At 36.8% G+C, this 27,747-nt stretch overlaps 1 protein-coding gene across 2 annotated transcripts; it reads left to right on the top strand.

Annotated features, from left to right (window-relative positions):
* The first annotated feature begins 1,424 nt into the window (after positions 1-1,424).
* LOC135622780 (uncharacterized) lies at positions 1,425-27,271 on the top strand. 2 transcript variants are annotated; one of them, XM_065124957.1, is made up of 19 exons: positions 1,425-1,582; positions 1,911-4,751; positions 4,918-5,068; positions 5,378-5,538; positions 5,642-5,721; positions 7,337-7,468; positions 7,544-7,660; positions 7,848-7,940; positions 12,238-12,315; positions 15,855-15,911; positions 20,518-21,000; positions 21,085-21,226; positions 21,312-21,367; positions 22,191-22,267; positions 22,348-22,430; positions 22,527-22,606; positions 22,894-22,973; positions 24,082-24,127; positions 25,755-27,271. In XM_065124957.1, exons 2-19 carry the CDS (start codon positions 1,961-1,963, stop codon positions 26,979-26,981), a joined length of 5,934 nt encoding a protein of 1,977 aa, XP_064981029.1. In that variant the 5' UTR covers positions 1,425-1,582; positions 1,911-1,960; the 3' UTR covers positions 26,982-27,271. The 2 variants fall into 2 exon arrangements, with proteins under 2 accessions (XP_064981029.1, XP_064981028.1); XM_065124956.1 differs by having other exon boundaries at positions 20,518-21,226; positions 25,755-27,247.
* Positions 27,272-27,747: the final 476 nt, after the last annotated feature.

Genomic DNA, 27,747 nt, shown 5'->3' with positions numbered 1-27,747 from the left:
ACGAATCGGACGGTTCCAGTGGTTTAATCGCGCGGATTAATCAGACGGTGGCCCGCCTCCGCATGGTCTAAATATCTTAGAAAGGCATCTCTGCATGGGGGTATTTTAGTCATTAGAGACCGGTCCGAGGGCTTTATTGTATCTGACGGTACCTGTACTTGGGCTTTACTCCATGTATCTGATAACCGAAAACAACAGCTAAATTAGTCCTTCACCGCACACACCTTCCTCTTACCTCATTTCTACCTAAATCTTGAATCTTAATTTTTTTTATATTAAATAAATAAATAAATATATATATATATATATATTTTTTTTTCTGTAAAAAAATTCATATAATCGATCTCAGATAATTATAGTTTAACTATTTTATCGTTATTATAAACTTGCTGACTTCACGCATGACATCATAATTAAGATAAACATGCAAAGTTCCAATGTAGAAAATATTTAGATAAACTGTAAATTTCCACCATTAAACTCCCTGTTAAATATTTAATTAAAGGTATATGTTTAGATTTTTATTTTTATTTTTGTGCATTTCGCTCTACCTGTCACGCCATTAATACGTTTCATTTCGTCAAACCATCCATCTATACATCTTTTCATTTTAATCTTATTTAAAATATTAATAAAAATAATATTGTTATTTATGATTTTTCATGATTTTTGGGGGGTAATTTACCTTAAAAATTACCATCCATAATTGCTCTCTCTCTCTCTCCATAATTTCTCATCAAATGGGCCATAAGTGTAAATAATAATTCTATGCAATATTAAAATATAAATAATTTTTTTAATGTTTTGCTCAGCAATGATCATTCCACTCATTTTAGAACCAGTAAGAACTTATCAGACTAAAAAAATAAAATAAACCTAATGGTATTGAACCCTTCAAAATTAACTGTAAACACCTATAATAAACATTATTATATTTAAAAATGTACGATAAAAATAATTTAATTTTGTATCTTACCGCTTGTGACGAAAGCATCCAACCATGCCATCCGTAAATATCTCGATGTCTGAATTTCTGTTTTGTACTTGTAAATACATACGAATTTATCTTTTATTTTGATCTTTCTAACTTTTAGGCACATAATTAGCCACGCAAATCCATCTCATATAGACATAACGGGATAAGTCCTTTTTTTTTGTTTTTATCTTATCATAAAAAAATAGATTTAAAATCATGTAAAACAAACACCCTTTTTCTCGCCGCTCCACCACGACAGGGACACGATGGCCTTTCGCGCGGGCCGCGTGGGGCCCAGAGGTGCGCCTCTCAGCGTCACAGCAGGTAAGACCGTGGGCGGGCGGAAGACGTGTCGGATTCGGATCCCTTCTCTGAAACCGTGGAAGAGAAGGAAAAAAAAAGAAGAGGAAATTATATAAATCGCTCTGTGCGCTTTATTGTTTTTATTTCTTGGCTCCCTTATTTTAATCGGGAACACCAACCGAGAACCGAAGAAGACGAGGTCTCATGAACGCCGGCGAAGAATAGATCGTTGGCTGAATCCTCCTCCCCCTCCCCGCGTCCCCTTCGAGCGTCGAAGCGGCTGCCCCCCTCCGCCGCCGTCAGGTCTTCCGATTTTCCTATTCTTGTGACGATTTTATTCTTTTCTTATTGTATGTTATTGACGATGAAGATCGGATTGCTTTCTGGTGCCTTCTTCGATCTTGGGGTTGGATGCTTCTGGGTCCGTGATTAGGGTTTTTGTTTGCCCTCGTTGGATTATATTGGGGTTGGTTTTTTGGACGTTTCAAGGGTTTTCAATGTAGGTTTTGATCGATCGAATTTCGCCGAGGGGTTGCTTGTTTCCGTTGATTTTAACGATTGTGATTATTTCGGAGTTTGGTGCGGGAAAGGACTCGTTTACGTGACGCGATTTGTTTTGTGTTTGTTGCAGGTTGCTGGATCTTCGTCGATTGATTTGGGTATGATTTTGGTCGTCTAGGGATGAGGGAGTGTTGTGGCGATCCACATGCCGTGCGTGGATTGCAGGGAGGAACCGGTGAAGAAATTTCGGGGGGGAATCAAGATGGAGTGGTTGATGGTGAGGAGTTCGAGGGATTGCCGGCCCTTAAGGTGGGCGGCGCGTTCACAGATGGCAATGCTGGTGCAGGTGGTCAGGGATTGGAAAATGTGAGCGGTGGTTGCTCTCCTTGCGACGGTTGTTGCTCTCTTTTGGTAGTCGTAAATGAGCATGAAGCATTGGTAAAGGAGACAAAGGAGGTGGAGGAAGATTCTGGAGGTTTTGTTGAATCTGGTAAACAAAGTAATCATGTTGTTCCAGAACAAAGAGTTTCAGTTGGGAATTTAAAGACAATTGCAGCAGCAAATTCCGTTGTTGAGGTCGGTGTGCTGGTAGATGCCAATGCTGGTGTAGGCAACCTGGAATTGGAAAATGCAAACTGTGGGTTTTCTTCTTGCAATGATAGGAGCTCTTCTTTGGACGTTGGAAAGGAGCATGAAGTATTGGATAAGGAGATAAAAGAGATGGAGGATGATGCAGCAGAAGATTCCAAGGTTGAGATTGGCATGGTAAAGGCAATGAAGGAGATGGAGGAAGTTAATGGGAGCTTTGTTGATGCTGAGAAACGAAGCAATAATCTTGACCTAGAACAAGGAATCTCAGTTGAGAACCCAAAGGCGGTTGAATCTTGCTCTTCTCTTCCTGGGAAACCTGTGGGTTGTGTGTGTTGCAAAAGAAATTTGGTAGATGACAAATATGAAGATTTACTCCTCTCAAATATAGAGAGAATCAAGTGTAGTGCTTGCAAAGAAGACATCCTTTGCTCAAACAATGGCAATAGTGGAAGACTTGAGCCATTTAATTCACAAAATGATAAAGGGCTAGCTCCAAGTTGCATAGTAGGTCAGAAAGAAGGTGTCTGTGATGTGTCAGAGGAAAATTCTGTTTCCTCATGCATAGCCAGAGGACTAAGTGGAGTTTCACTTGATGAAGTCACATCGTGCTTCTCAGTGGAAGTATCATCCTTTCTGCAATCATCTGCCTTACATACCGCTGCACGGGATCACTCTTCTGACCTTCCGCTGGCAACAGATTGTGAGATAAAAGTCACTGATGCTTTCAACACAGCATCTACTTGCTGTAGCAATGTAAAAGTTTCTCGTGGACAGGTAAGCAATGGAGTAATTGGCATTTCAAAATCTGTTCCTTCTTTTGGTTCAAGGCGAACCAATCCAAAGCGTGCTGCTTCTTTAAGGAGCATTCAGACTGATGTGAGGTCCGATCACTTGACCAGAAACAGGAATAATATGAGGAAACATAATAAGGCCGCTGACTTAGGCACATTATTTTCAAGCATTACAGACAAAAAAATTGAAGTCAGAAGGAAAAGAAGCTGCTTCCAAAGAATGACACGAAAATCTGTATGGGGAGGAACTAGCAGCTTAGTAACACATTTCATGGAAAATGATGAGCTTGCTGTATCTAGTTTTCATCTAGCACAGATTCAGAATACAAATTTAAAGATAAGTCAGAATTCTAGACCTAGAAGGAAGAAACAAATGTGTCATGGAGACAGAAATTTGATATCACCGAAAAGTGAATGTGCTTTTTTAACTCAAACTATGCACTTAAATGATCAAATATATTTGCAGTCGCAGATTCCTAATATGGTTGATTCACAGCATTCAATCGAAGCCAATAATGATGCCGTGCCTAACATGTGTCGCCCTTCTCATCTGGGCATTTCAAGTAAACGTGGTGAAGCTGATTGCAAACCACTGACAGATAATCTTGCTTCTAGTGAAAGGTTTCTTCGACGAGATGGACAACAAGGTGAAAAGGATATGGATAGTACTTTAACACAAGATGCATCTTTGGATAACATGCTAGGCGAATGTCCTGGGGTCTCATCACACTCTGGCTCTGAAACTTTGATGGAAACAACTGTTGACAAGCACTTGGTGGATCCAGAATCGTCGCCTGACTCTGATATCTATAATCCGGTTGTTGATGTTGGTGTTGCTCTTATAGAGTCTGGCACTTTTCAGGACAATGTTGTGAATCAGAGTGTGATTGTTCCTAAACTGACTGTTCTAAATGGCACGTGTGCTAAACTTTTAAATTCCTGTGACGCTATTGTAAGTCCTGAATCTGCTTCATCCTTGGAAGTGCAGCTGCAAACTGAGAATAAGGAAGAGAGTAAATTCTGTGAAGCCAGTGCAAAAGCATATGCCTCATCAGAAGAACATGACTTAATCAAGGAGAAGTTGCATGAGTTAGATATTCAGATCACAGATGTGGAACCTGTGAAGTATGTTAGGAAGAAGCGTAATGGCTTTAAGGAAAGAAGTCATATATGTTCAGATGCCATAAAAGAAGCTAAGGGAAAGAATTATAGAGGGAAGACCTATCCTGATAATACTACAAATGGAGTGGAAGAGTTGGGCTGCAGTGAAGGATCCAGGAAAGCTGATCTTGGTCTGGGAGTGTGGGTATTGACCAAGCAGGATACTGTCAATTTACAGCCAGAAGATGGTGGATTGTTGATCACTGATAAAGCTGATGCGCACAAACTTTCTAGAAGCAGCAAAAAGAGAGTGGGTAAAAACAAATTAAGTTTAAAAGGTTCAACAAGAACCCGAAGACCAAAATCCCATGGTAAAAAAAACTGCACTATACAAAGGTTAGGGAAGAGCAGAAAGAAGGAAAATAATCAGACACTTGATGTGGATTGGGAAGCATGTGGAAGCTTGAAGTTGCCTCCGGGGAGAGCTTGTAAGACAGCTGTAACTGAATTAAGTGAATGAACATTTATCTAATGCATGCATTTCCTTTTGGCCTCTTAGACAAGTTGTTACAATGATAGGAATGCCTGCTTATTGCATTCTGTAGATGTAATTCTGGACATAGATTTTCTCAACCTCTTTATTGTACCCTTTAGGTAACAAATCGAAACCCAAGGAAGGTACTTGTGGATTGGAAGGTCAGTCCTTACCACAAAGGCGGGCATGGGTTCTTTGTGATGATTGCCACAAGTGGCGTTGTATACCAACTGAACTTGCAGATATTATTGGGGAAACCAACTGTAGATGGTAAAGTTTCCAATAGCATTTTCATATATGTATTTCTCTAGAACCTAATGCTGCATCTTATGAATCAATTTCACAGAAATTATCATGAAATGGGATGTGTGGTATGATCAAGAAACATAAAGTGTACAATAAATCTTTTGCTAATTAAATGTAACATCATCAACCAAGTTAAGATGTTCTATTTATTTGATTCTTGTAGGCTTACTTTTGTGATGAAATCTTTGGATCTTTGGTGTGTGTTTGGTTCTGATTTGTGTTCATACATTTCCGAAGCACTTTTAATCTAATTTGTTTTTACTATTTTTTAAGGACTTGTAAGGACAATACAGACAAGGCATTTGCTGATTGTTCGATACCACAAGAGAAGACAAACTCAGAGATCAATGCTGAATTGGAGATCTCAGATGCTTCATGTGATGAAGGTGTTCCTAAACCAAAATCTTCTGGATTTGCAAAGTCGAAGTTAGCTGGTAAAGGAAGTTTGAGCCTGATTACTTTCATATCTTGTAATTATGCTCTTGGATCTGATGCAAAAAATTTTCTTTTGGTGCATGTCCTTGCTGTTATTTGCAGCCACCCAACCAGCTCCTTGGACACCTATCAAGTCCAACTTATATCTTCATCGCAATCGGAAAAGTCAAACAATTGATGAGGTCTGGGTGATATGAGCTGTTGTTTTTTTAATGTAGAACTGTGCTATTTACTATATGTTCATTGCTTGCCTACCTTTATGTTAATCTATCAAAACTTATGTTAATCTATCTTCTTATGGAATGTTGCTGAGTTTTTATTTTTTGTGCATCAGCATGCATATTTTTGATCGATACCTAAATCCTGTTTTCAGCAAAGGGCAGCTTCAACTGCATGTTATCTTTACTCATAGTCATGGATTAAACTCTCAATCTAGTACCGATACAAGTTGGTGGCTGGACTAGTACAGTGATGCATGAATACAAGTTGGTACCAGTGGGACCAGCAGAGAGAGTGAGTGAGAATATGCAAGAGAGCGTTGAGAGAGAAAGAGAAGGATGAGAAGAAGCGAATGTGAAGTAGTAGAAAGAGAGATGTAGGTAGGTTAAATTAAAAATATAAAAGAACATGTGTACCAATACCAAGTAGTAGGGTTACCACCTTGAGCTTTCTTGGTAGAAATGTGGGTGTGAAATGGAGCTTGAATGGATGACAATGTCAAATGAATTTTGGAGCCAACACCAGAATCGTTTTCTTTTCCCTTTTTCCTTAAGTGTCTGCTTTTGAAAACTATCCATTTTATATACTTCTCTAGGCTTCTTATGACTTCTTGTTGTCATGGCTAAATTTTTTATTTATTGTTGCTGCAACTAAGATATCTAAAGTTGAGAACTTAATTGCTTTAAAAGAATGTAGAGGAACTAGTGAATTGTGGTTTATATAGTCTTTTGATGCTTTTAGGAAGTAATTAGAGTTTTGCTGTTGAATTCGGTGGATATACAAGGGTGGACGGATACTACACATGATTAGAACAGTGAGCTGTCAATCTTAGATCAGATTTGAGTGAGAATTAGAGGAATGCTTGAATTAGAGTTCGTACAAGTGAGATAATGAAAGGCAAAGTAAAAGAAAAAGATACAGGATTCTTTATCACTTTATCTTATTTTTACATGGGAAATGTGTATATATAGAAGAAGATGAAGAGAGAAATCAATGAAGAAAATGGAAGTTTAGTAAGTTGATTTTACTGGAGATGTAGATTGTAGATTATATAGATATGTGGAGAAGTGAAAAAAAGCTGGGTAATTGAAGGTGAATAAATATAGATACAAAAAGTTTAATTTGTAATCTCTCCTAATATAAGACTTGTAATCTAAGATTTAACTTTGAAACTGAACAATCCGCAAAATTTGTGATTAATACAAAAAAAGGGGAAGGGTTTCTGTGTAACTCAGAAATTTGATCATGTATAGTGTCATTAGTTATGTGTTTGTACATGCTAGTTATATTTGATTTGATTTTTGGAATACTTGTCCATGTTGCAGCAGATTTTATTTATTTTTTGCAAATAATGTTAGTAATCAGGATACTAATTCTTTTCTTTGCTGCTTTGATAACCGGTATACTATAGCTGCTATGAATCTCAGTGTCTCCCACATTTGCTCATCTTTTATTTCCTCTTTTTGCTGTGTCACTCTGTAGTTGCATGATATGATCTTAGTTCTATGCTTTTAGATGCTTGTCCAGATTCTTTTTCTTTGTATTGACATTAGTTTCATTTGTTATTTTTTAATTTAGACCATGGTTTGCCACTGTAAGCCTCCATCAGATAGCTGTTTGGGTTGTGGAGATCAATGTTTGAATCGGATGCTTAACATAGAGTGTGGGAAAGGAACCTGTCCATGCGGGGAGCTTTGTTCGAACCAGCAGGTTAGTTTTTGCTCCTCAGTTACTTGCACATCAATTACCGCATCCGTCTCATAAGTAAACTTTTTTGGGAAGCAGTTTCAGAAGCGCAAATATGCCAAACTCAAGTGGATTCCTTGTGGGAAAAAAGGATTTGGCCTCCAGTCGCTTCAAGATGTATCTAGTGGGCAGTTTATTATTGAATATGTTGGAGAGGTAGGCATGAAATTTCTTTCCCCCCTATCTTGATATTTCTTTTATGCCTTTTTCACAATGGATTGGAAATTGTTTGTGTATGGGTTTTGTGAATTTATGTTTTATTGACTATCTTCCAAGAGTTCCATATTTGTTTTTGGTACCTTTGGTTGACATTATTCACTGCTGTGTTACTTTGCCAACTCAGGTGCTCGATTTAGGTACCTATGAAGCCCGTCAAAGATACTATGCTTCCAGAGGTCAGAAGCATTTTTACTTCATGACGCTGAATGGTGGTGAGGTTTGTTCTATTCATCTTACCTTATGCTTTAAATTCCATCAATATCCTCTCTTTAGTATGTTGCAATGTTTGGCAATGGAATACTATATTTTATTTTTGGGATGTAGACATTTATTTCATTATCTTGACAAGAATTGTGCATAATATGGCATTTTACAGAATTTTTTTTTTATGGTTGCTTGAAGTAAGTATAAATTGATTGTATGATTTTCACTGAAGTTTTTTCTGGTTTTTGTATATTGGTTGGCCCAATTAGTATCCAAAGTTGATCTAAATATTTTGCTAAATGTTTGCCATGTAACCATTGTTAAATTACATGGTTCTCTAACTTCTCAATAACGTATGTGGGTATTTGACCATGTACTCTACAGCTAGTGGGGTATACTAGAGCTCAATTTGATAGGAAAGAAGTTCCTGACTAGATCAAGTATTAAAATCTCGCTCCAGTTCCAATACTTGTTGGCGGTGATTTAAAAAGCGCTAGACGCCAAAATGTGCCAAGGTCTAAAAACGTCCGAGGCGTTAGGCGCTCGCCCGACCGAAGCGAGGCGCTAAATTATAAAAATATATAATATAATTAATAAATATTATTATTTAAATAAAAATATGATATTAAATTAAAAAAAACATACAAAATCACAATATCACATTAACAAAAAATCTCAAAATTCAAAACAATAACAATAATTTTAAATAAATAAAAATTAGCAGTATTAAAATCAAAATAATATATTATTAATCTAATAAATAAATAAAAAATGGTATTAGTATACAGTTAATAGTATACTGTTGATATACTGTTAATAGTATACTATCGAGTCGATGTGAGAAGAGGTAGCAGCGAGCAACGGCAGTGGGAGCGGGAGAGGCAAGCGACGACGGCGGCAACGGGAGCAAGAGCAACGAGCGACGACAGTGACAGTGGCAACGGTAGCAGCGAGCAGTGGGAGTGGGAGCAGGAGTGACGAGCGGTGATAGTGGCAACGGTAGCGACGAGCAACGACAACGACAGCGGGAGCGGCGAGCGATGATAGTGGCAGCGGTTGCAGCGAGCAGCGACAGCGATGAGCAGGGTTAGGTTTGGGAAGTCGCGAGAGGAAGCACTGGTTCGGTCGCTTGGTTTAACCCGGGCGCTCGCCCGAAGCGCCCGACGCCTAGGCTCGGGCGAGCGCCCAGGCAACGCCTCTTTGAAGCGCGCCACCTGGAAATGAAGCGAGGCGCTCGGGCCTCATCTTGCCCGAGCGCCTAGGCGAGCGCCTATTGAAATCACTGCTTGTTGGCCGGATTGACATGAGTCAATGGCAATGCTTTGTATGAGTTAGGTACCAATTAGTACCAACCCAGACTTTAGATAGATAAATACGTACCGATAGGAGTAGGAAGCATTGTAGATTTGTAGGTGAGGATGCGGTGATGACGTGGACGAGGCGACGATGGTAGGACGTGGACAAGGAGGCATCAATAATGTTGACATGATAGAGGCGTCAATGTGGATGAGAAGGCATAAGCACAGGTGATGGACGAAGAGAGGAAGAAGAGGAAGAGATGGCAGAGGAGGAGGATGAAAAGAAGTGGCAAAGGAGGAGAGAGAAAAGTAAATTAAGGAAAAGATAGTTGTCAACAACCAACCATCAATAGACTACAAACAAGGAGGCGACAGCAAATGCAGACAAGGAGGCATCAATAATTTTGACATGATAGAGGCGACAATGTCGATCAGAAGGCATAGGCAGAGGTGATGGAGGACAAGAAGAGGAAGAGGAAGAGGAAGAGGAAGAGGAAGAGATGGCTGAGGAGGAGGATGAAAAGAGGTGGCAAGGAGGAGAGAGAAGTAAATTAAGGAAAAGATTGCTGTCAACAACCAACCATCAATAGACTACAAACATAGAAAAGAACACAGGCCCATGCTAGAAAGATCATATACCAATTTCAAGTAGTATGCGCATTGCCTGGTACAGCTTGGTACCTGTGAGTTTTTTGCTCAATAAGCCCATTACAATGAGCTTACTCGTGGTAAGCTTTGTTTTAGACTGTATCAGGCAAAATTACATCGTTTGTGTATTGTAAAATATCGGTCTGTTTCCACTGGCATGACTGAAATTAAAATCCTTGGATGACATATTGTTGCACTGGTTGTACTGCTGGGTATAGGTTGTATGTACAAGTCCAATGAAATAATGGAACAGGAACCAATTTATAGGCTTGTACCAGGTTGGCTTGAAGTGGACTATGATACACCTAAGATACAAGTAGGTGCTAGTCCAAATAGTACCAATATGGACTAGTAGCATTCTGTACAGGCCAATATTCTGTTTCATAGTAGCCATTTGAATACCTGATCCCCAACCTAGTCCATGCTTTTTGCTGGTCACTTTATCAACATAAACTATCTGTAGACACTGGTCTAGGACTTGGCCAAGTGCACTCGACCTATCTAATAGACTCTGCCAAATTAACATGCTCTAGGATTAATACTTGGTATATATTAGAAGAAATATACACTTGTGATTTGCTATCATTGGACCACCTAGCCACCAAAGCCACTTGATGTGATTATACATTTATATAGTGGGATTTATTTGCTTTGAAGGCAATATAATTTGTTTCATGTACAGCTTTTATATTTGAATTATAATATATCATGATTGTCTTCTTGGCATCTTAAGCTATCTGATATTGTTTATATTAAGATATTGTGCTCATGATATGTTATTATAGCTCTACATGATGCATATAGTCATGATACATATCATAAATGCCAAGGACTGGTATGACACTGGAATTTCTGCCTGGCTGTAATAGTCAACCCAGCCTTTGGAGAACAAACATCAATATGAAGTCTTTGCAGACACAAGGCCTGTCCCATTACATTTCCCTTCTTGGTCATGAAATTTTCAGTGAGTGAAGCATTGGATAACGTAAAGCTAGTTAAATGAAAAAACTTTTTGAAGACGGTGCCCACGAGATTCAGGATAATGTCCAGTCTCATGATACATGACATCTCTTTTCTCTGTCATGACACTTATTCCTTTAAGAGGCTAAGAGCTAATTTCTGCCTTCTCTGTGTCCTCTATCATTATTTTCTATTTGACAGTAGAAAAGAATGTTGCAACAATGACAGTAGATGATGAACAAAATCATGATGGCGAATGTCATATGCAATACTAGTGACTCTGTGATCATTCTGAGGTTTTCTCATCTTCCCGCAACTTCTCTATTCTTCTCCCCTTTATGTGGTTCTCTCCTGGACAAATTGATTGGAGTTGGCCTAAGTTGACCAGCTTTGGGTGAGCCTGATCGGTTTTGGTTGGTTCATGCTAATTCTGATCAATTTCTGGTGATGAAGTATGGAAGTTAGCTAAAATTGTGCTGATTTTTTGGCCGTGGCAGATGCTGCTTTGAATTGGGCTAACCGTTGGCTGATGCATGAACTATATCTATAACAATTAAGTTTATCTTTTCATTGCAATATATCAAATCAAGCTATCCACTAGCCCAATAGCTTGTGTATTATGTCTTAAGAACATAACAAAGTGGCAGGAAGAGCCAAGGGTTTTTGTTGGAGTAAATCTTAAAAATATTAGGATATGTTTGGTGTTCAAATGTGTGATAATGTTGTTGCTGCCATGAGACTCTTTTGTAAGAATATGAAGCTACGGAAGGAATATAAAGGTTATAGAAAGAAAAATGAGAGATCAGGGCTAGAGGTCACATAATCTTAGTAAATAACTGTTTTGTATATGACCTATAAATCCAAAACTTCTTAACAATGCTAGTTGTCATTCTATATATTCATTTAAAAATTACTAATACATATTTGATGTATGAGGGACAGGGCAGGAGTGGTCTCATTCAAATGCTTTGGCTTTAAACTGGCTTTTTTTGTCCTACACTAATTGGTAATATCAAGTGCTTACTTTTCAGCATAGTCCTACCTTTAGGTAGGTACTAATTCAGTCAAAGTGGTTTTTTGTAGGATGGGTATTTAGGAATGCCATATTTACTCTTTATAGGTATATTTAAAACCTTGTTCATGTATCATGGTTATCAACAAACAATGATTTGTGGGCTGAACGTAGGAGATAGAAATTTTGGAGACCTGCCATTTAAAACCATGATTACCATTGTTTTAAAATTTTAGAAATTTTGAATTTACTAAACTATTTCCCTTGCACAAAGGAGGAAGAAATCACCAGAAACCTCTTAGCAAGACACTTGTCTGTCGATTGAAGCTTTAATTCTGCATGTTTGCTTCTTAATTTTTTTATATAACTACTGTTGTTTCAACTGGATTCAGGTAATAGATGCATGTGCAAAAGGAAATCTAGGTCGTTTTATCAATCATAGTTGTGATCCTAATTGTCGCACTGAAAAGGTAAGTTTTGTTTGTAATTTCATTTTACCACAAGTTATCAAACATGAATGTGCTATATTTATTGTTTTATCTGGGACTCAGTTGTATTTTTCAGTAATTATTTGCATGTTGATATTCATATGCTCTTACATCTTTTTGTTTATGTAGATTTGCAAGTTAGGTCTTTATTTTTTGTTACATGTTTAACTTGGCTGTTAAATCCACCCTTGATGTGGCAGAAGTGCCTCAAATTCGTAGATAACTTGTTGAACTTCCTCAGATTGATAACATTACGTGTCTTTCTACTAATTTCCTTTTTCCGCAATGATTTTTTTGTACCTTTTGTGAAAGATGTGACTTGTTAAACTTTTACATGTTCAATTTGGGATGATCATATTTAGTACATTTAACCCATTTACCTTACATAGTGATTCTTGATTCTTATAAGAGTAGCCCATTGCTTGGAAAACAAAGGCAGAAAACTAGCTATCCGAAGTACTTGCAAAAAGAGACAATATGGAGTCATTATATTTTCCATCAAATAAGTGATGTTCCTTCATCTTATATGTGGAAGTGGAACTAAATTTATTTTTTACATAAATTAATGCACAATGCCAATTTCATCAGTTTGCAATAGCATTATATTTACCTTTTAGACTTTTCAACTTATAACTTTACTGTGAATATCATCATATTCTTGTCTTTCTTGAGGAGTATTCTTTCCAATTGTAATACCCTCTTAGATTTCACAAATATCCTGTCATCTTTTGCTTTGAATCTTCTAGGGACCTTTAGTCATGCTAAAAGATAATGGTACCCACTTTAATATCACTTGATGCAATCACGAGTAGAATAAATATTACAAAGGGTGAAGGTGTGGAAAGTCAAGGAGGAAGAGAAAGGTTAGAAATGGGATAAAATATCGAAGGTGAAAAGGGAAAACCAAGCCACACATCCTTAGAACTCAAAATTTTCATTAATTAAAAGGTTTTTAACATGGCATGTGATGCATGCATGCTTGTGAATCCTATTCTCATGGAGTTGAGCGACAATCATTGTGCAGTTGTAATATATCATAGGATAGTAACTAGACATTTAAATTTTAAAGGGTTACAAGTCATATTCGAGAGGGGATTGGATGTTGGAGGAGCAAATCTCAAAATGGACAAGAGAAGAGGTGATGTAGATAGATAGAAAAATAGAGAGAGAGCAAGAGAGGAGTGAGATTAGAGAGGAGAGTAAGAGACTAGTAGAGAGAAGATATAATTTTTTATTCAAATTAAAGTGTTTAATCCATTGATAAGCTTCACTGTTTATAGGGGTTTAGGAGCCTTAATACAATCAATGAAGGCAATCATTACCAAGAGCAACCTTCGAGATATCCTTTGACTTCTAGGAAACTTGTAGGAAATCCAAGATGTGATTTCTAGGAGACCTAAATAACTTTTAAAAAATTGCCGTAGCAGTTGAGAAGAAAAAGAGTGCACTTAATACAAAAGTAGAGTCCCAAGGTTAAAACCTAGAAAGTTTAAAAGATCTTCATTTTTTCACACTTATAGTTTCTAGGCCAGCAATTGATGACTTTTGTTAATTTCTTCGCCTAGAATAAACTTTTCTAAAAATATTTTCTAAACCTAGATGGTTCTCCATCATTCTCCACCAGTGCAAAAGAACTCGACCTCAAAGATTGGTATGCAAGGTAGTAGTCTAATAAGTTTGGTGCAAAGTCACGAAGTTTCTCTAAAGTAATATAAGTGACATCGAAAGCTAGATGATCACATTACTTGACAAGAAAGTGCTGAGTGATACTAGTAGTAGATGTAACAAGGCGGCGATCAAGAATGAACTCTACATCATCCATGTGTTGTGAAAGAGTTGGTGCTTTGAGAGGATTGTCACTTGCAGGAACACTGTTAAACAGAGAAGGAGGCTCAAGAGCTCTCTATCAAAAATTTTTACATTGAAAATTGGACTAATATTTAAATCGAAAGACAAATCGAGCATATATGCTAGTTTTTGGATAATGGGAAAAGGACCATTGTCTCGGACATGTAACTTTTTGAATGAGTTTTTCGGATCTCTCAGGGCGAATGCGAACTAAGATATAATTTTAAGTTGTAAGTTGAAACTCTTTGACTTCTATGATGTGCATTAGCAGCAAGCTTGTAACTTTCATTACTTAAGAGTAATTTTAAGTAATTTTTCATCGAATCTTATCATGCAAATGATGGATATATTGAGCGAAGTAGTGGACTGGTTTTTGCTACTAGGGGTTGAAGCCATAAAGAAACTCAAAGTTTGATAGCAAATTCGTAAGTAAACATCTTATAGAAAAAACTATGAAAACTTATACTTGTATTAAGATAAAAAATTCTATAGGAAAAAGAAATACATATTATAATCGATTGATTTGCTCCTTTTTTTTCCTCTTTCCCATCCATAATCTTCAATATCATGTCATATCAAGCCTGATCTGTTGTTTTATTTTGTCACATCTATCCCAGTCAAATGTGGTGCTTGTTTTGGCATGGCAATGAGCTGATTAATTACCAAAATTTGTATATTTAATGCCTTACCAAAAATGAAGATGAAATTAGAATTCTAAGCTAGTTAAAATATGCCTATTACTTATTTAATTACCCTCTAAAAAAATAGTAAGAATCTTTAAAAAGTGCTAATATAAATTAACTCTAGAAGTTTATAGTAAATAAAAAATTGTCTCAAATTAAACCCTTTGACATATCCACAAAAATAAATCCAAAGATTATAAAAAATGAACAAAACTCAAGTCCTGACACTTCTATACTGGACTTAAATCTAATTAAGCTCAATTTGTATTTGGGCTCAAATTGATCATCATCCTAGGTGAAGTAAATCTGTAAGAGAATTATAGAGACTATATATATATTTTGAAACGTTCTACTTCAAATATTTCTAATATGCAATATATATTTTTTTAGAAAAGAATCTAACAATGCAACTCTAGTATGCAATATATTTTATCTGCATGCATGAATAAGGGCTTTTTTATTCTATAAAATGTGCTTAAATGTCTTCCCTAAAGCATTAGGAGAAGGCAAATTCCTGGTGGTTTAGCAGTACAGCATATTGTTCAATTCAATGGGAACCAAGTGGCTTCTTAGATTTTACTATTCATACATATGTGCTACTTATCAGAATTTTAGATAAAAGATTATAGCTATCAGATGGAGAAGCTTTCAACTAGAATGAGATTGGAGCCATCAGACTTAGAGTGTGGTGCTGTCAAGTGTCGATCACTGATGATGGCTTCTCCTCCACATTCTTCTTTAACCATGTATGCTGTATCATATTTGGAATCCCCAGAAGAAACTAGCTGGGAAATTTATGTTAGCATGTTGCTTAACTTATATCTTGGTGAGATTATATTAGTTCCATTGTTTTTCCCTTGTATTATTGGTTATCTGGACAATGGTTAAAGATATTTTGCTTACATAAACAAAAATGATATTTTATTTTGTATGCTTATTATTTTTAATTCTTGCCTTTATTTTCTTATTTCCTTTTATTTGTGGAAACAGTGGATGGTAAACGGAGAAGTTTGTATTGGACTATTTGCAATAAGAGATATCAAAAAGGTATTCATCTAGATTTGCTTGTTACATGTGCTGCTCCAGTTGGATGTTCATAATATTTGATGTTTTAGTATTTCCTCCCTCATTCTTCAATTTTCCTGTTTAGTAATTTTGCTGCTATTACATTAGTGAGGGAATGGATCAAGTAACCATCAATTGTTGTCCAAGTTCTTGTTAGGATGTGGCAAGTATCATTAGGTATGGGTTTTGAATCACTGCACACAGAAGTGGCACAAAGTAAGACCAAAGCATCAACAAGGATCGACTTCTTTGGGTTGCAACATTTCAAGGTATCCGTATAAAGATTAAAATGTAAGCCACACACAGAAAAGTATCACAAAATAAGGCCAAGGTATCTGTATAATCAACTTATGTAGATTGCAACATGGACTATAATGTGGTTAAAGTGTAAGCCCCTCATAAGGGTATCAAATTCTAGGTTCCAATATTGTAGGAGTAATATGGGAGGAGAATTATCAATGTGTGGATTTCATAGCAAATGAATTATGAGCAGAATGCTCAACAAAACTATCACTCATGATGAACAAGCTTATTAATGTCAGAAAGATAAACAGATTGTCACTTGAGGAACACTTATTAGTTATTACAGAGGAGGTAATTGAACTCCAAATTGCACAGACCATGGATGGGCAGCACCTTGGTTGCACATGATGCCTTTTTGGATGTGAAATACATTGTTAAAACTCTTAGAAACGCAATCATCCCTTTCACCTTCTTCCATATCATAATTATTTATTATGATAGGTTTCATACAATTACTCTTCCGCTGCATTTCTTCCACAAGCATGTACGTCAGCGTGTCACCTTGATTCCAAGGAACTCAATAAGTTACAGAACCTGTTCCTGGACTCATTACAAATTCACTCTACATATGTTTTAGGTTTTCTATGGTACAATGCACAATTTGAGATTAAACAAAAGGAATATTCCAAACACCAATTTTAGCCATTTTGTATATAAGAAACTACTCGCGTGTTCTACAGTTGGCAAATTTAATAGTACTACCAAGTCCTCTTATGAACTTGCATTTCTTTTGTGCCAATGATAGATGCTACAAACTAAACATATTGTGCAAATGACTCTATATATTCGTAAGCTACTGTTGAATCATTTGATGGATGTATGACACATTATATCCTTCTGCAATTTAAAACTGACACTTTGCAGAATAGCAATTCAACATGCTGCCTCTGAGCAAATATACAGACACATAATTTGTTGGATGACACATTATATCCTTCTGAAATTTAAAACTGACACTAAACAGAATATCAATTTGCCATACTGCCTGAGCAAATATATTGGCACACAAATTGATGGATGCATGACATGTTATCCTTTAACAATTTAAAACTAACACTATGCAGAATAGCAATTTGACATTACTGCCCGAGTAATTATATGGGCACAATTATTCTATGGACCAAAGCAAAGATTTCATTACTGGTCAGATTGTTAAGTACCAATCAATATTTCTAGGTGCAGCCAGTGTTGTTAAAAGGCCCCCGGGCTCACCTAGGCGCTTGGGTGAGGCGAGGCCAGGCTCGAGCGCCTCGCATGATGCTCGTGGGACGTGCTTTAGTGAAGTGCCACATGGGCGTTTGCCTCAGCCCAGGCATCGGGCGCCTCGGGTGAGTGCCTAGTTAAATGTAAACTAGATTGTCAATTGGTTCAATTGAACTAGGCGTTAGTTGGTTCAATTAAACCAAGTAAGCACGATAAACAAACCCTTCCCCCATACGACCCATGCACGCATAGTAAAACCCTAACTACTGTTGTCGCCCTCGACGCACCTCTGCTCTGCTGCCATTGCCTCCGTGCACAGCTCTCTCCTCCATTAACGGATACCTTTGACGCTTCCTTTGCCATTGACGGACAAGTCTGAAGTTCTTGCCGCTGCAACTCTCTTGCATAGTTCCCTTCGCCACCGCTGCTTTCGTGTGTAACACACATTGCTATCGAGGGACAAGTCTACAGCTTCCTCCTCCACCAGTGGATACATATGAAGCTTCCTCCGCCCTCGACATCGTTGTCGTCTGCAGCTTTCTCCGTTGTCATTGTCCTCGCCCGAAGATTCCTCTATCTATTACTGCCCTCTCATTCCCCACCTTCCACCGTCGGTGACCCCTCTTCTCATTATTACTCACTGTTAGAACTGTCAACCCTATTACTCCTTTAAAATTGATATTAATCCTTAAAACTGTTAACCCTTTTTAGAACTACTAATCCTTATCAGTGATATAAAAAGTGCTAGGCGCCAAAAGGCGCTAAAGTCCAAAAACGCTCGAGGCGCTTGGCGCTCACCTGAGCGAAGCGAGACGCTAAAATATAAAAAAATATAATATAATTAATAAATATAATTATTTAAAATTTTAAATAAAAATATGGTATTAAATTAAGAAAATCTAAGATACAAAATCATAATGTCACATTAACAAAAAGTTTCAAAATTTAAAATAATATATTATTAATCTAATAAATACAAATACTATTATTAGTATACTGTTAATAGTATACAGAAGGAGAAGAAGGAAGAGGAGTATAAGGGGGTGCTGACTGAGAAAAGAGGAAGCGACAGCGGGAGCGGCGACAACGACAACGGCGAGCAGCGGCAACGGGAGCAGTGATAGCAGCAACGAGCAGCGACAGCGGCGAGCAGTGGGAGCGGCAGCGGCAACGAGCAGGGTTAGGGTTGGGCAGCGACAACTGATATTGGTGCTTTAGTTGGTTCGATTGAACCAACTAAAGCACCGGAGACCTAATCATACCTAAAACGCTGGTTCGGTAACCTGGTTTAACCCAGGCGCTCGCCCGAAGCGCCCAGCGCTTGGGCTCGAGCGAGCGCCCAGGCGACGCCTCTTTAAAGCGCGTCGCCTGGAAGTGAAGCGAGGCGCTCGGGCCTCGCCTCACCTCGCCCGAGCGCCTTTTTAAATCACTGATCCTTGTTTAGCATTGTTAATCGTTATTTAGAAATGTTATTAATTCCTATTTAGCATTGCTAATCTCTATTTATTTAGAATTATTATTAGAGTTTCAGGAATAATGACAAGTCTATAAAGTAATTCAGAAGATTGGTTAAAAAAACTCAAGAAAGAATCTTGGTTGAAAATACAATTATTTGAAGGATGATAATGATTATGATGATTGAATTTGATGTAATACTTTAACTTTTTTGTTAAAGTTTAATATTTTTGAGTTTTTTTAACATTTTTGTTATATGGACAATGTGACTTAGTACTCTATATCTTTTTAATCTAATGTTGTATTTTTATTTTTATAATTATATTATATATTTTAATATTTTAATATTCTAGAGCGTCTCACTACGCTCAGGTAGGTGCCTAGGCGAGGCGCTAGCATCTCGGGCATTTGGGGACTTTGGCGCCTGACACTTTTAAAAACATTAGGTGCAGCCAAGTACCAATGTCGAAACATATAACTCAGTATGAATATTTGTAGTCATTTATTATTATTATTTTCAATCATATTGGGCGATACAAGTTAGCATACAAGTGTTGTACCAGTCTGATGGGTTATTGAAATCGTATTTGACCTGTGTACTTAAAACCTGTACTTCTATAGAATCATTTGGTGATGATGTTTTCGAAAGCTGACTAGTGGAAGTGGCTTCTTACCCAATGTTTGTAATACCATTTGGCACCATTCGATATGAGTGGTATTTACCAGTTCGATAGTCTATATGCACATGGAACAAGGTGAACTGGGTGGTTTACTCTTGATATTAGGAAGACTGCCTGACTTGGTCTTGCACTGCTCTATATAGATGTGTTTTTCGCTGGGTGTATTACTTGGCCTAGGACTTGTATCGAACGGTAATTATTTTTTTTCAGTCTTCAAACTTTTTCCTAAACTCTCAGTAGGTACTGATGTACCAACACACGACATGTTGGTACAGTTCAGATTCATACAGGTCTGAGCAAAGATTTGTATTTGTCTGGTATTCGAAATTTAAACCCGTGTTCTTACCATAAACTAGGAGTTAAAAATAGCACTCAGAGTTTGTGCATATATCTGGATATCCAAATTACATGAAAGGGCATGACTACACCTTTTTTTTGTATATGATGCGTAAGCTTAGTATCAATACTTAATAAGCTAGTGAGTTACTAGCATGAGAGTAGAGGTGCCCAATGGTCCTTCAACTGTGCATGAAGTCAATCTAATCACTCTGATATGTGATGGCATTTGTTCATTTGAGTTACTTGACATATCATGACATTTGGTTGCACACATTCTAGTATGGCCTATCAACATATGTATTTTCTAGGCCCTAATCATCAAAGACACTGCAAGATGCCTTTTTAATTTAAATTGCCAGTGTCCATTTTTGAAGCATATATAACATTGTATCTGACCCAAACAGTTGGAACGATATGTCTTGTTAACTTTGCACCTTGGAAATTTTTTCTGATATTAGCGTGTGATTGAGTTGCACCTGTAACAGTAATGGTTGCATTGTTGTTTACTATCTTTTCTTAAAATATAATAGTTTTTGATAGCTTGGATAGGCCTTATTTGTAGGATTCTCTTATATTTATTGTGGTCTGATGTTTGTTTTCTTTCCCAGGGTGAAGAACTAACTTTTGACTACAATTATGTTCGCGTGTTTGGTGCTGCTGCCAAAAAGTGTGTTTGTGGCTCTTCTGTATGCCGAGGCTATATTGGTAGTGATCCTTTGGATGCTGAGGTAATTGTGCAAGATGATTCAGATGATGAAATTCTTGAACCTATGATGGCCCATGAAGAAAATGAGAAGGCACTAGATATAGATGTGTCGCTCTCTTATGCTAATGATGTGGTTGAGAAAGATTCTGATTCTTCTATTAAAAATAAAGTTCAATTAGATGACTCCCCCCTTATAATCTCGGAGACTGAAGCTCATCAACAGTCATGGGACACTATATGCAAGTCATCTTATGATGTTACTCCATTGAGCATTACTTCTAATGGTCTGGACAAAGACACTATTTCCAGATCCATATCTGAGATCCAATTATCCGAAGACCAATCACGAAACTTGGATGATGTACACAACAAAGAAACCTCAACGGTACAACCTTCCCTTACTGTAATTGACCCCATTTCTGGGACTGCTCTAAAAAGCATCTTGGCATCTAACATCATTGATGAGCAGCAAAGTGTATCAAAACCTTACCTTGCAAAATCATCCCCTTCAAATCATATTATAAGGAAGAGCAAGTTGAGTGCAAAAGCTAAGCCGGCCCAGAAAGCCAAAAAATCACACTGGCGATCTGGTAATGCACAATTTGCAGGAGGTAACAACTTATTACTTCATCCAACGGTTGTTTTATGGAAAGACCTGTACATGGTATGTCAGTTAACAGGGTCCTGTTTTTGTAGTTGAAAATGAATTGAATGAGTTGTTAGACGCGGATGGTGGCATTAGCAAGAGGAAGGTAATAATTACTTGTCTTTTACTGGAATATACCTTTTTCTTGATCTCAAATTCTTTGGCTATATTGAACCTTTAGTTGTAGTATATCAACTGTTTTCTGTTATGGGTTTGGAGAAGTTGTGCTCTGATGGTAAAACTAGGATTTGATAATTATGTGCACTGGGATAACTTTGCTTTGATTGTAGCTGCTACTTGTTACACATCCATTCTCATCTATTCTTCTTGTTATTCTTTCTGCTAGATAGAGCATTAAGTTCTATTATCCTGTCCAATGATCTGTATATACATCTCTTCATAATGTATTCCTGTAAACAGATGTTAGTATATTATCATGTAATTTGTTTCAAGGCCTCACTGAAGCTATTGTTAGTTCTGGAATGATGTTTTATTTGTTGAACAATTGTACTTGGATCTAGCATGACCAGTTGACATACCTCAAGGAACACTTCTCTTCAAAGTTTCCTATGTAGTTACCCTGCTGGTGGAGTTTCTTAGACTTATTACTTTTTTGCAGACAGATACAGCTTCTTGGCCTGGCATGTGATACCAGATGTTTACTTATTGCTGTTAAATATCATTTCTTTGTTCATTTTGTTGAACACATCGACTTACTAAGCAGTAAATCATGTAATGCTAATTTAAGCACTGAATATCTTGGGACTTACTATGCCCTATTACCCATCGAGTTTTCCCAAGAATGCCTCTATAAATGATTTCATTATTTATATTATCTAACTGTGACCTTTTATTACCATTGATTCATTATTTATATGCTTTATCTTAGCATGGATGTTTTTTTCTTAATATTTGTCATCTTTAAATAGGATGCTACAAAGGGCTATTTGAAGCTTCTGTTTGTGACTGCAGCAGAAGGTGATAATGCTGGTGGTGCATCTCAAAGGTAGTATTTGTGCTACTTATATGATCGATAATGTTATATCTTATGACGGAATATCCTAACTGCTTGTGTATATTGTTTAGTATACGAGACCTTTCCTTGATTCTTGATGCACTTCTAAAGACAAAATCTCGGACAGTTTTGATGGATATAATAAACAAAAATGGTATGTTGTACTTTCATTGTGCATCTTATAACTTCTCCGACAGTGCTAATTACATTTCTTGTATAAGAAAATCATGAGCTTTCTCTGGTTTCACAGGACTGCAGATGTTGCACAATATAATGAAGCAAAACCGGAGTAAATTTAATAGAATTCCTATAATCCGGAAGCTTCTCAAGGTTAGCAAGTTTATTTCTGTTTATTGTGTCTTAGCCTTCCTATAAGGTTGTAGATAGCTCATTCTGGCTGCTAAATTGAGATATAACATTTACCAATCTAGTGTCTGATGACTTCATGCAGTCTGTTTTGAAATTTATCTTTGATGCCATATCAGGAACAGTTTAGATATCTGGACTTTATATATTTGTTCACTAACCATAAGCATTGATCCTTATGACTAATTGAATCAATATTTGTTGCTATAACATGCGTATCTTCATTTCTAAATAACCTTCTTTTCATACAGGTGTTGGAGTTTCTTGCTTTAAAAGGAATCCTTACCCCAGAGCACATAAATAAAGGTCCTCCATGTAGTGGAATGGAGAGGTTAGAAGCAACTTTGGTTAGAATATCTTTGCTTTATGTTGGTTAACCGTATATATAGTGTTGGAAAGCTTCTGCATATTTGAACTTGTTGTGGTGTCTTCCTTTGTTTAACTAGTTAAAATAGTGAATTTCAAGTTTCTGGAGTAGATGTTGACTCTTATTCTCTAATAGTTGACTGTGCACAATAATTTGCACAACTAAGAGATTGTACCTGAAAAATTACTTTATGGTTAAAATAATCAGGTGAAACTTCTATTTTGTTTGTGTTCAGTGATGCTCTTGCCTTAGCAGTGTATCAAGAGTTCCGTGTGTGTGACCTGTTAAATCTTTCTTCATGATAAAATATGGATTGTCTTGGTAGTTATTGGTCATTCATAAGTACTTTCAGGACTTATTAATTAAGAAATAATCTAGTCATGAAATATTGCCTACGTACATTTAATTAAGAAATAATATAGTCAGTTAATTCAAGTTTGTGCATCCAATATTGCCCACTTACATTTACTTAAGAAATAATCTAGTCATGCAACCTCAGCATGTCATTTTGATTACAGTTCATGTTCTAATGTTACATCATATTAGTTTCATTTTTTTCCCTTTATGAAGATTCATTTTTTTCACTCTTAATTTGCACAGATAATTTTCTTGGCCTTGAACAATCTTGTATTAAGTGTTGCTGATTGGATCTTTTTTTTTTCAGCAAGAATGTTGCTGAAATAGTAAATCTTGAAACTAGAACTTCTAAAAGATTGAATTTTCTTTCTTGAATTTACACCGTACCTGTTTTTGTGCACTCAAAATATCTAACCCGGAGTAGATCTGGTTACTTGGTTTCTGCAAGCTCTTTGAAGTAGTGCTTTCTTTTTCCTTAAGATAATGCTCTATTGATGGATGTCTTTTTTTGTTGAATTAACATATCCTCTTTTGATTGCTCTTGCTCATAATGGTTTTTTATCTGTTGTGATTATTTGTATTATCTTTTAAGAGAAGTGCGTATACACTATTCCATCTGATCTTTTTTTAGATTATTTAATAATGCAAATTAAATATGTTCATTCTAGATTGTTCAAATCATATGTAATTAATCAAACTTCATTTCTCGGTGCAGCTTGAAAGATTCATTGTTGAGTTTGACCAGGCATAATGACATTCAGGTAAATGGTGGTATAGGAATTACTAAAATTTTTCCTAATGTTACTTGATTGCTATTTGTTATGCTTCTGGTTAGTTCCATCTTCATGTCTTTTTGAAGTTATGTTAATAATCACAATGTTTAATCAGTTAAAGTTGCATGGTTTTCTCATAGGTCTTGTCTAATAATTCATGCTGTCTGGTTCAGATTGTGTATGAGAGAGAAATAAATATGTATAAAGTAACAATAGTTTATGCAAGCTGTCCATCCTTACCAATTTTAGTTGTAAACGTATATCAGATGATCTTCACTTTGACCAGAATTTCATGTACATTTTATTTCCATTTATAGCTTACTACCCATTATTTTTCATGTTTTCATTTCTTTGTATTAAATTAATTGATAATAATAAAACCAGCCACCATGATACCATATCACGATTTCCTTGGAGTTATTTAGTTGTGAAAGATATCACAACTTTCAGATTGTTTGGCTTATTACATCATGGGCTAGACAAAATTTGCTATCCATAAAGAAACAGATTATTGGTGGGCAACAAACTGCAGAATTATTATTCCTTGTACAAAGGAAAAGGAACTAAAAAGTAGTGATTCTTGAAAAGGGGGTTTTATAAGAAAAATAAGGTACAGCAGTTCTTAATTGATGGTAGCATTAACTTAATTGAAATTGCACCCTGGTGGAGTTTAAAATCGACATTACTACTTCAGATAGTTACAGCAGGAACGACTGTGAAATAATTTTGGTCCTAGTAAAGGAAGGTGTAAAAAGAAAATTGTGTAACGCAGTTATTTCAATATAGCAAAATGGTATATCAATGGTGCTAGCGGTAAATGAATTGAAACTGCCAATGAAATAAAATAATAAATCAATTAGTATTTCTATAGGTAGCAATAGTAGAATGGCAATTTTAACTTGGGACCTATAGATGTATTATTACTTTCACTTTTATGATCTGTTCAAAAGTAACACATTGTTTAGCCAAACTACTTTGGATTCTATTTTGAGTGGAATTCTGGGAAAGCCCTAAGTACTTCTGTAGATTCTTGACTTATCTTACAGTTAAAAATTGTTCGTTTTAAATCTTGCGTGTTAGTTTGAGTTATTAATTGATTGACTTTGCATAATTCTCAACGGTGATACTAAAGACTTGTGCTTATGACATATGCAATATCTTCTAGAAATCTTATAATTGACTTGTTAAGAATTTTCATAAGTATGACTATTCGTATGGCTGAGCTGAAACCCTCATCCAAAAGTACTGCAAAGTCTGACTATTCTTGTCATAACTCTGAGTTGAATGTTATTACATTGGCCATTATATATCCATTCTGAACATTCAAAATTTAGTCATTTCAATAATTTGTCCATGCTTTGGCCATTGTTTGTGCTATTTATGAGTATGCAGTGTTAGAGGATCTGTTATACAATTGTTATCAAGAATATACGGCGTTTAACAACTAACCCTATTCATCTGGTTTTGGATTCTTAATATATTAATTATAGTTATCAGCTATGGATTTATCCGTGTTATTTATGAGGATGCACTGATAGTTTGTTCTGTGTCGAGTAGTTTGTTCTTTTTTAGTCTATTGATTATTTATGTGCCTAGCAATATTGTGCATAAACAGGTTCATCAAATTGCTCGAAGTTTCAGAGATAAGTGGATTCCTCGCACAATTAAACGAGTTGAACCATCAGATCGAGATGAATTTCAATTAGATTCACAGCGACCTTATCCTTGTTGGTTTCAATCATCTCCGTTTAACCACCACCTTGATCAAGGAGCAAGAGACAGTGATGCCATTGTTTGTGTTAGTGAACCCATGGAGCAGGTAACATATTCAGGTGTAGTTGATATGCCTGGAGAAACATGTTCACTTTCGTCAACATTGATTGATAATAATACAACAACTAGAGCAAGAACTCGCAAGCGCAAGAGTCGGTGGGATCAGCCATTAGAGTACAATGGTCCCGACCAACAACATTTGTGGTCAAGTCAAGACCAAGCCACAGAAGCTGGCTCAAAGCTTTTCAAAGCTTCATTTTCAGAATTAGAGCTTGGCTCTAGGACTGAAGCTCAGAAGCGGAACCTTGATAGGCCGAATGAGGATGGTTGTTCTCTCAACGGAGTTGCTGGTATGAAGAACTTTCTGCAACAGAACATGGATGATGAGGCACCTCCTGGATTTGAGTCATCACAGAAGTTACATCAGCTTACTTCTGAAACTCTAGTCCCTAGAGGTGAAGTGGTTGTGGGTTATCTTCAAGAGAGGTACCTCTCACACTTGGGTGTGTCATATGGGATTCCTCTGGCCTTTGTTCAGAAGCTTGGAACCTCTGAGTTAAAGGGAGACACCAACAGACACCAATTTTGGCAAGTTGCACCAAGCATGCCCTTCCATCCATTTCCACCCTTACCTTCATATCCTCGAGGAAAACCAAATCCTTTAACTCTTACATCGGATTCTTCTAAGAATAGCACAGTAGACCAGGGTTTGAATGCAACACAAGTGTGCAAGCTAGATGATGGGGACTCTCAGGCAACAGATGTGCCTGTTCCATCTACAATAGGAGGAAGGCCAGCAACTCACTTAGAAGCACCATCTAGGGACCTGCAGATTTCAGAAAGAACAAGTTGGTCTTCAAACAGCTATGGGAGGAGGTTATTTCGGACGCACAGATGGAACAACCAGAAATTTAGGAGACGTTGGTCACCTTGGCCCCAAGAAGGCAATGATCATGGATTTAGAGGTACCGTAAGACACAGAGATAGTGGCAGAAATTTCAGAGATGAGAGGAGATACTGGCCTCGATGGCCCCAGGAGGACAGCGGTGTTAGCTCCAAGCAAATGTGAGGGATGGTGGTGGAAATTGCAGATGGAAATTCAAGTGTAGGTGTAGGAAATGTGAGGGATGGTGGTGGTTCCACTCCGATGGTGTAAGAGATGATGATGTTAGCTGTAGCTTTATTCAACAGCTAAACCATAATTGATGTCTTCATTTAATTGAAAAGAATCAAAAGAAAAAAAAAAGGGGGTAGAAGCAGCAAAAAGGCGCTTCTCTATGTAGTTGTAATTCTTTTACAAACTAAGTTCATCAGTTGAAGTTTGCTATTTATCTATTCTTTGGCCAACTTTCTAACTCAGTCATTGAATGCAGTTTTTTTGCCTTCAGATATCTATTGAAAGAACTTGTATCTCGTTCTGGTGTGATCATTAATCAAGTGCTGATGGTAGAACTTGTGCTGTAAAATACGAAATTAAGGTACTCATTTCAAAACATCTCAATGCGTCTGCACATTTGCATTCAGCTCCATCTTGGTTTCAAATTCAGGATATTGTATGGAAGCAATAAAGGTGTTGCAAATTACTTACTGTAAGAACCGAGGTGTTAATTGTTTGATCTTTTCATGCTTTCTTCGGAGTTGTTGGGTTTTTGCTACATATAAAAGCTGATTTGGTTTCAAGCTCGCTGGTTTGATTTTTCTGAAGTATTTTGAGTCATTGTTTCCTAGAAGATATCCTAGTGGTTATAATGCAGTTTGATTCTGCAAACCAATAATTCCAATCGTGGATCTATTTGCATTTCTAAATAAATCCGAGCTTGAATAGAACGTTGTCA

The sequence above is a fragment of the Musa acuminata genome, chromosome BXJ2-9 (genome assembly GCF_036884655.1).
Source record: "Musa acuminata AAA Group cultivar baxijiao chromosome BXJ2-9, Cavendish_Baxijiao_AAA, whole genome shotgun sequence".
Classification (NCBI taxonomy): domain Eukaryota; kingdom Viridiplantae; phylum Streptophyta; class Magnoliopsida; order Zingiberales; family Musaceae; genus Musa; species Musa acuminata.
Note: the sequence above shows the minus strand (reverse complement) of the source record. Positions and strands in the feature narration are given on the sequence as shown.